Here is an 8,700-nt window from a genome sequence, read left to right as displayed (position 1 = left end):
CTCTCCTTAATACTTTAAAAAGAACGACCAACAGTATAATTAAAAGTATTGTATTTTTTAGGCTGTATACTAGTTTCTTAAAGGGAAGTATCTAGAGAATATTACTACTATAATTATAACTTGATAGAATCGTAGGGGATATTAGCGACTTAGTTAATTAAGGCATAAGCATGGTAAAAGGGACGCGCAAGCCTATATAATTAGAATGTCTATAAACAAGGATCTAAAGCTAGAGAAAGGAAAGGAGAAGAAGAGTAACGCCGCTTAATGTTTTATAAGATCTTCACGTTACATAACTACAATATGCGGCAATTTGTGGCAACTTGTCAGTATAGAGGACTGCAAAGTTCTGCCAAGTTCTGCTAGTGCCTTAATAGGGGAGAGAGTTAAGATGCGTAAATAATGGATTTATTACGGTATAGGGGTTTTTGCGCCAATACCTTTCGGATCCAGAGCGTTTTTAATCATCTCATTCAATTTCATCTGTGCATTATCATTGAAGTTATATGTATTAGCAATTTGGTCCATCAACGCGAGATGCGTACGATACTCTCCCCAGCCGTGCGCGACACAGTTCGTAATTAGAGTCCAGATGAGCCAATGTGCCCGGCGACGTGAGTCGGCAGAGGAGCGGTTAAAGACGATACAAACGATGTGATGCATTTCCCTCATGCCAACTACAAATATGCCGATAAAGTCTATTCCGGCCTCCTTACAACGTCGGTTCGTGAGCTCATACTGTTTCATAGCGTCTTTCTCTGAGATTTTGGCAATGCGTGAGAAGAACAGATGTGCGCCGTTTGGAAGCCGGTCTGTCCAGCTAAGTTCGCCAACAGACGGGATGCCTTGAAGCGTGTCGGACCGCGTGCGTAACACACTCTTCGTCTCGTTATGGTCTTCTGACAAGAGGAATTTCACGCCAGGTATAGTTGAGAAGGCGCCTTTGATGGCCTCCCAGAGCACCTTTCGTACTGGCTCGGGACTATAAACAACTCCATAGAAGTTCCAGCGACCAAGGTTCAGTTTTGCGGCAATCTTATCCAGTTCCTCGTTAGTAAGTGGCTTTTCTGAAGAGCTATACGACGACTTGGGCCCATAAACGGCAGCGTCCAGCAGGATGTGCCTGAAAGTGGGAACATTCTGAAGTACCATCTGTGTGCGTAATGGCCGAGTGATATCTAGAGCTTTAAAAAGAGCCTCATCACTGGGTAAGGTAATCATGTACGCTTGATAACCTCCAGGATTTGGCATCAGCTAACTCTTATCAGCAGGTTACTTCCTTTCAACATAACTGTGCTTACCCATATTCCCATTTTAACAACAATTCCCAAACTACTCTGAGTGAAGATGCCGTCATTATACGGCCCAAACCCATAATTGAATACGTGCCACGCTCTATTCCCCGGGTGCAAGTCTGGACTCATCTTCCTGCCCTAGCATCATCCAAATCCGGCATCGCACCGTCCCAGTCCGCACCGTTCGGCAGCACAACCTCCAAACCATAATGAATCATCTAGTGACCACCATAAGGTGTATACCCGGCACCCCTCTCCGCGGCATTCCCGATAATCGAGCCCCCACCTAGATCAGGCACGTCCAGCCGGACATGGTTCCTGGGGTCGTGCTTCTGAAGGTACTCATGCAAGTCGAAAAACGTGACACCGGGCTCGACCACCGTACGCGTCCTCGACATTGACCTCCAGGATCCGCCCCATGTGCTGGCCCAGGCCGAGCGCGATGCTGCCCGGGACTCGCGGCGCGGCGCCGCCGTAGCCTTCGTTGCGCCCGATCGAATACGGCCACACTGGCATCGAGAACTCGTTGCACAACCGCATCAGCGCTTGCACCTCGGGAATTGAGCGGGGCGGGATGACGGCGGAGGCAACGAAGTAGTCGCGGTCCAGGATCGCGTGCATGTCGTGTCCTTTACAAGGGTGATGTAGTCGCCATTATGGAGCGGGTCGGAGGGCTCAATGATGTGGATGTTTGAGGGGGTGCAGATGGATTGGATGAAGATTGAGAAGGTTTCGTAGGATATTCCTGGCGGTAGGCGTACCGGGCAGGGATGGGAGTCATGGTAAAGCTTGGAGCTGTTGTATGGGAGAGTAGAAGGGTGTAGTTGGGTATAGGGAAAACAGAACAATGCCAATCGGCCAGGGTGTCTTAAAGTAATGTATGGGGATATCCATGTCCTATTTCTTGCATCTGCTCCTACATTTTCTGTCCGCCATCCGACGCGACGGCAGTTTTCCGAGACAAAAGAAACCACGTCACGCTGTAATGCCTGTGCATTAGTAGCAGAATCCTGCTCAGGTGGGCCTTACGATTCGGCACTTGCGAGGATCCAGCTCTCTAGTGGAATGAGATAGCTCAGCTTGTTCCTGGATTATCATTAAACTTTACGATCGAAAGCCGGAACATCCACGCATTCGAAGCCGTACTAGTCCCGATGCAAGCATTCGGCAAGGAAGTATGTGAAGGATAAGCATAATACCCCGCAATGTGGAGCCTCAACGTGTTTTATTGATATTTATCGGTAGTTTTCGGAGCGGCAATGCAATTACTACTGGTGAGAGGGTTGAAGTCGGCAAAGGCTTGGGAGATGGCGAACTGGATTGGACGCTTACAAATTCAGTGCATTGATAATGAGGATTCTCTAAGGCGGAATTAGTTTTCCAGAAGCGAAGGGAGGAGAGAAGCAAGGTCGGTGATATGTTGCACGTGATTACCTCATAATTTGGTGATGCCTGGCATAGTGACGCTTGGCATGGTGTTGAGTAAAGTTGAGAGAACTTAAAGAACGATACTTCAAGAAATTTGGTGCTCTGGTATTTTCCTTTTCAGCAGACTCACTTCGCAAAAAAAATTCTCCATGCTCCAATTCCTCACCCCCTGAACCCCGCAATAGAAGGTACACGGAGATGATTTTTCCGGCGCTTCACCAGCACAACATGGGCGCCACCGTGACCTTTGCCGGCAAACATTATGCTCTCGCTGTTTTAATCGTTTGGCGGCATACCACTAATCTAGCTGTAGACTTTCGACTATTATAACGGTAACGTAAATCTTATTGAGATCGGCGGCACCGATATCGCAGTCACTTCTAGACCAGGTGCAGTTACTAACGGGAATCGACAGTCCTGGTGGGACGGCCTAGGATCTAACGGCGATATTGCGAAGTGAGTCCCTCAAAATCATGGAGCACTCTAAAGATATACTTACATGTTGAGGCCCAATCACTTCGTGACACTGAATAAGGTCTATGGGATCTCCGTGATTAAGAATCTCTACATTCAAAACTACCCAATTCACTGCTTCAGCATATCAATTTGCGCAAACTTGACGATTGAGAATATCATTCTGAACAATGAGGCCGGAAATGGTCTAGAGCTGGTAATAAGCAAGCAAGCCAAGCTGAGAGGCCTCAGCTTGCTGGCTTGGCTTGTTTGGGTTAAATCATCTGGCTTGCTTGCTTGCTTGGCCGCTTGACTGATTTCGTGTAGAAATTTTTAGTGTATATAAAATTAAGGCTGCGGTCGCCTTAAAGCTCCTCTACAGTCATAAATTATAGTAACAATACGGTGCAGATGGTTATTACAAGGCTTGGCGTGGTGTTGAGGACGGCTTTGAGGGAGGCTTCGAGGCTCTAAAAGGACGCGAGAGGCACGTGCTGTTGCACGTATACACGGTCGGTACGAAAAAATGAATAAACGGTGTTTGTTTGCAGTATTTGCATTCAAACATGTCATCAGTTTTAAATTAATGCAGCAAATCTCTCCCATCGTACTTTGGAAATTTTTCTTCCCCGGAGAGATGTGCTAAAATTAAAAGCGTGTTTCATCCTCAGCAATCTCCGCATTCATCTCTTCCTTTCATAAAGAATCCATGTTAACCTCGGCGTCTCCGCGTCGCCATCTTATACAGTCATGCCCCTATTTAGTTGAAATAAGCATCCATTCCGCTGCCGTCAAAGGTCAACATCTTCCCTTAAGCAGTAGCTGTGCTACATTTCTCTTTTCGTGAGAGTTCTTATTTTTGCTCTTTATTCCGTCCAATTGTGCACTCGCGGGACTTTATTTTCGTATATCTTCACTTCTCTACACTCATTATGCTATCTTCCCTCCAACTCGTCGTCGCGCTTGCAGCTCTGGCGGCAGTGCCGCTAGCTCTTACTCATCCCTCAGACCTTCGAGCTATTTCATCTCGGCAGACTTCTCTACCTTCATCAAATCATTGCGGAGACTACGACTATGTTATCCTGACAGGCACACCCTGGATTGTCTACAACATGCTTTACAACGCAGACCTGACAGTCGGCACTCAATGCACCTACTATAATCATGTAATAACAGCTGCAGATGGGACTCAAGAAGTCGTGTGGAGCAGCACGGCGAATATTAAATATATTGAGAGCACGTATGTCCACGACCTCTGTCACTGGAACCCGTATGCCGTCCTAGTGCTAACATGGCTGCGACAGCAATAATGTGCCAAAAGGATACTCATTCGTGGGACTTACCCAAAATCTCGAGACTCCTATCTCCGATATCAGTGCTATTCCCGCCACTTATGATTGGACTCGCACTAACACCTCCACTTTTAAAGGCAAATGACAATCGCCGATTAAGCTCATGAGCTCATACTGATGACTCTAATTAGGGAACGTTTGCTTCGACTTCATGACTAGTGATACTAAAGGCGATTCTACCTCCACTGCCGCACAAGAGCTCATGCTCTGGCTCCAATACGAAGGCGGTCAGCTTCCGATTGGTTGGGGTAACGGCACAACGGCAACTATCGATTCTTTATTCGGCACTTCTTGGAAGCTATACGAAGGCCTGAATGAGAAGACAGGGATCATGGTTCGGAGCTTACTGCCCGAAGTGCAGTTTGACGGGTCCTTCACGGGTGATTTGAAAGATTGGTTGGAAGCTATGGTCACACTGGGGAGATTCAAAAATTCGACTTACGTTAATGTTGGAAACGCCGGGTAAGTCAAGGTCATTGGCTGATTTCGTGAGTGTGAGACAGCTAATCGATTTATAACCGATGCAGAACCGAGTTTTTCTACGGAGACAGCGTGTTAAAAGCTACATTGGGTTTGCAGATCAATAAGTTCTGACACATCTGGTTCGACCGCCTTTGACGCATCTGCTATTGCCGAATCCAGCCTTACTTTTACCAGCGCAATACTCCCAGCTACGAGTGACGGTGCTATCGCTGCTACGGCATCGTCGGTTATTCTGTCGTCTACTCTAGCCGCGGAGTCATCCATCACTCCGAGTCCAATCCCTATCACATCTGTTGTATCTTTAATCGCATCTAGTACACTGTCTGCAGGGGCAGCCGAAACTCAAGCTTCGTCGTCGAAGCGGATGCCGATATTTGCCAGGCTGGCTCAGCTGATCTCTAGGCGCATTCTGCCTTCTTTGTGTCAGTGTGGTCAAGTTGAGCTTCCACCCTTGGTTCTAAGGCTTCATGTTTTTACCCCTGTTTCAGCGTCGTTTAGCATCTTTAGACCCGTCTCTTAGCTCGCGCTAGTAACTAGTATATGCTGCCCTCAGAGCAAAGTGTTAGAGTAACCGCCTGTTCCCGCGCTGTGCCTTCCCCTTCCCGATGCTCTGCTTCATTCTTATACACTCACTACCTCTCCCCCCTTGGCAAGATAGCATCTCCCCGCTATCGCAGGTCCACACGAACTGAATGGTCGCATTTCGCGGCTACCACTATCACTCCCTGAGCTAAACCCAGCATCTACGCCTGTACGAGGCGAGATATCCCGCGCACAATCCCACCGGTCTCGCGGAAGCCTATTGTCTTTAGAACAAACCGAGCATTCAACTCGCGGATCCTGCTTCTCCGCCCGAAGTAAGCAGAAGGAGTCGTCATTCTGTGCCTGTGCGGCGTTCCGATATTTGCACAGATGTATTGGAAGCCTAACCAGTAATACTTTGGAAAAGGGAGATTAGGGGTGCTGATCTGCTGCGTGTTCGAATTGTGGGTAGGCCCCGGAAAACCTAGAGTAATCGGGCCCCAAGATTGATCGATATCAGGACGAGCAGGGCTGGCGCAGGGATGCCGTTTATGGTATTGGTAAGTTTCACTACCCGTTGAGTGTGATGTCTCGGGCAGGAAGTTTCGTCTACGCCGGTGTCCGTCTTGTAGAGGAGGCTGGGTATAGTCGGTGCGATCCACTAGAGAAGGGATAATTCCTCTAGTTCGGCTATGTCCCCTCTGATTCGATCATCTGGGGTTGGTAATTCGTTTCCACCATTGCTTGGTGCGACCGGTGGGGACAATTGGATTATCGCCACCCCTCATATCCAGTGATACACTTATCCTAGCTATCCTCTCCGCAGCAACGCCGAACTGCTGGCGAGGACACAGTACGGGTGCTGCCAGGGACTACACCACGATCTCTATCCACTCCCACCGTATCTGTGTTAACCCTGACCGGCGCCCGTTCCAAAGACGTTTTGCCGGTGCTTGGTTGTCAACCATCACACAAAAGACACCCTGAGACTCCTGCTTTCGCCGAACAGGAGACGTTCCTAGAAATAAGCTGCAATGACCAACATCTACGGCCTTATATTAGCGCCAAGATTGGGAAAGGATTCTTCTATTTCTTAGACTGGAAATGGACCTGCTACAGGCGCAATTATTTCTCCGTATTGTGCTCGTACTCTTTGAATCCACACATTCCGAATGGAAGCATGTACGTCAATCGCAGCGGAAAACCGGAGCAAATACGAGCTCTAGCAATGTCTTTGTTGGCAGTCGTTGGCAACCATGGCAAAACCATCGAGCTTGTCCAACACACTCCCGAGCGAAACAAGAGCTCCCAGATGCAGATTAGGAAGGAGAAGCTCGCACCGATACCACTCGGCAAGGCTCAGCGAGGGCCGCACAGCTATACACTAAGCAAGATCGCATCTCTGTACCTGCCTCTCCAGTCCGAACACGATCCTGTGGCTGTTCACCGGCGCTTCTCACCTTCATCCCACAACACCAAAACCTGCCAGTACACTTTCGAGCAGATTTAATTCAAGTCGGTGACGGGTGACAATCGCAAGTGAAGCGTCGGACAACAATATTACCACGTCAACGTGGAGCTGTGGGCCGATGTCCGCGATCCTTTGGACGCCTGGGTTAAAGTCACACAGCACAGGTCTGCCGCCGTTGTAGTGCGCGGCCGCTCTCCAAGCCACTATCAGAATGAGGGCTGGCAAAGTGCCAGCTCTTGTGGTGGAGCTGGCGGGAGTGGCGCCAGTGGATCTGGACTTTACCCGCCTGGCGATGGTGGAGGGACTGGGTGATGGAGGTGAGAAAGAGGGTGCTTGGAGAGGAGCACCCAGACATGCTTACCAGTATAGCTAATTCGGCGTTGAGTATCGGGAGCAAGGCCGATGGAAGAAGGCCGAAGAGCTGGAGATGCAAATAATAGAGACAAGTAAGAGGGTGTTGGGGGAGGGGCATCCAGACACGCTAACTAGCATGAAAAACCTTGCGTTTACGTTGAAGTCACAAGGCCGTAACAATGAAGCTTTGAACTTGCTGAAGGAATGTTTTTAGCTACGGAAACAAAGGCTAGGTTCTCCTTCTCCTTCTCCACGCTTCCCTGGATCACCGCTCCCGCCATGCCCAGCTGCATCTCCTCCACCAATACCTTCGTCATTAACCCTAGCCTCTAGCTTTAAAACGATATCCTCCCGTATAAGCTCGTATACCAACACCAACTGGCCCCATCAACATCTCTCCCAAACAAAACTCGCCGCCGCCGGCTTCTACCGTCTAATCTAAGGTAACGAGGAGGATATTGTAGAATGCGCTTTTTGTGGTGTACAGCTGTACGACTGGGATGATAGAGAGTACCCCATTAAGGAGTTAATGGTAGACTATGAGGGTGACTGCTTATAGCAAGAACTTAGGGTCGACTTCTATAACTATCTTCTACTACTCGCACCCCTGAGCACCGCAACACCTGATACGCCAAATAAGACCAAGACCAAGACCAAAACCCTTACGCCTACTATACCTTATACACCTAAAAAAAAACAGCTTCTAAGCTGTATACCTCGGCTATCACCAAAACGTAGACTACCGCCTTAATCGCCTTAACTACTACCTCTATCACCCCCGATATCCCCCTTACAGCTACGTATATACGCCTTAGCACTAGTATTATTGTCCCTAGAATAACTAGTTTAACTATGTTAGAAGCTACTAAGTCTAGTACTTATAGTTTAAGACCTTATAGCACGATGTCGTAATAAGCCGTCTCTATTTTAATAGCTACGACTATAACTACTACTACTACCACTAGCTTAGTCGATTATATAATTTCTATTATATACACTACTGGTATTTATAGACCTTATACCTAATATTTATAAAGAAGCTAAATTATCTTAGTAGAAGTATATAAAAGAGAATACTTAATAGCAGTGTGGTTTTGGATAAACCTTATCGCAATAAGACGTAATGGATATCCTTATCGCGATAAGCGAGCTGCGCACCCAAGCGAGCTGCGCACCTCAAAACTCACTAAAAAATAGAAAAATCGCACTTTAATATCTCAACAACCACTTAATAATAATTAATACAAATTTAATAGCGGCCTATTAATGTAATAACTAACTTATATAGGAAGTATTGGAGATCTTATATAAGCGGAAGTANGTTAAATAGNAAANNNGNGGC

At 47.6% G+C, this 8,700-nt stretch overlaps 3 protein-coding genes across 3 annotated transcripts; 2 read left to right on the top strand and 1 right to left on the bottom strand.

The window, feature by feature from the left end:
• Window positions 1–411: 411 nt before the first annotated feature.
• On the bottom strand, window positions 412–1,916 carry K441DRAFT_687768 (vanillyl alcohol oxidase; the record flags this gene model as incomplete). Its single annotated transcript, XM_067652122.1, has 4 exons — window positions 412–1,254; window positions 1,302–1,428; window positions 1,539–1,666; window positions 1,698–1,916. 4 exons carry the CDS (start codon window positions 1,914–1,916, stop codon window positions 412–414), a joined length of 1,317 nt encoding a protein of 438 aa, XP_067503088.1.
• Window positions 1,917–3,756: 1,840 nt separating this feature from the next.
• On the top strand, window positions 3,757–5,577 carry K441DRAFT_612897 (glycoside hydrolase family 12 protein). Its single transcript, XM_067645631.1, has 4 exons — window positions 3,757–4,416; window positions 4,481–4,605; window positions 4,660–4,990; window positions 5,056–5,577. The coding sequence occupies exons 1-4, from the start codon at window positions 4,109–4,111 to the stop codon at window positions 5,120–5,122; spliced, it is 831 nt and encodes a 276-aa protein (XP_067503087.1). The 5' UTR covers window positions 3,757–4,108; the 3' UTR covers window positions 5,123–5,577.
• A 1,812-nt stretch (window positions 5,578–7,389) lies between these two features.
• On the top strand, window positions 7,390–7,572 carry K441DRAFT_565439 (uncharacterized protein; the record flags this gene model as incomplete). The annotated part of the gene is made up of 1 exon (XM_067643703.1): window positions 7,390–7,572. A coding segment is annotated over one exon (183 nt), but the record flags the coding sequence as incomplete, so codon positions are not given.
• Window positions 7,573–8,700: the final 1,128 nt, after the last annotated feature.

This window comes from Cenococcum geophilum, assembly GCF_001692895.1.
Source record: "Cenococcum geophilum 1.58 unplaced genomic scaffold K441scaffold_26, whole genome shotgun sequence".
Taxonomy (NCBI): Eukaryota; Fungi; Ascomycota; class Dothideomycetes; order Gloniales; family Gloniaceae; genus Cenococcum; species Cenococcum geophilum.
Note: the sequence above shows the minus strand (reverse complement) of the source record. Positions and strands in the feature narration are given on the sequence as shown.

Bases quoted from the DNA above. Each gene is read 5' to 3' on its own strand.
- K441DRAFT_612897 (XM_067645631.1), top strand. From the start codon at position 4,109: ATGCTATCTTCCCTCCAACTCGTCGTCGCGCTTGCAGCTCTGGCGGCA. The intron at 4,417-4,480 runs GTATGTCCACGA...TGGCTGCGACAG, and splicing joins ATTAAATATATTGAGAGCAC to CAATAATGTGCCAAAAGGAT. The intron at 4,606-4,659 runs GCAAATGACAAT...GACTCTAATTAG, and splicing joins TAACACCTCCACTTTTAAAG to GGAACGTTTGCTTCGACTTC.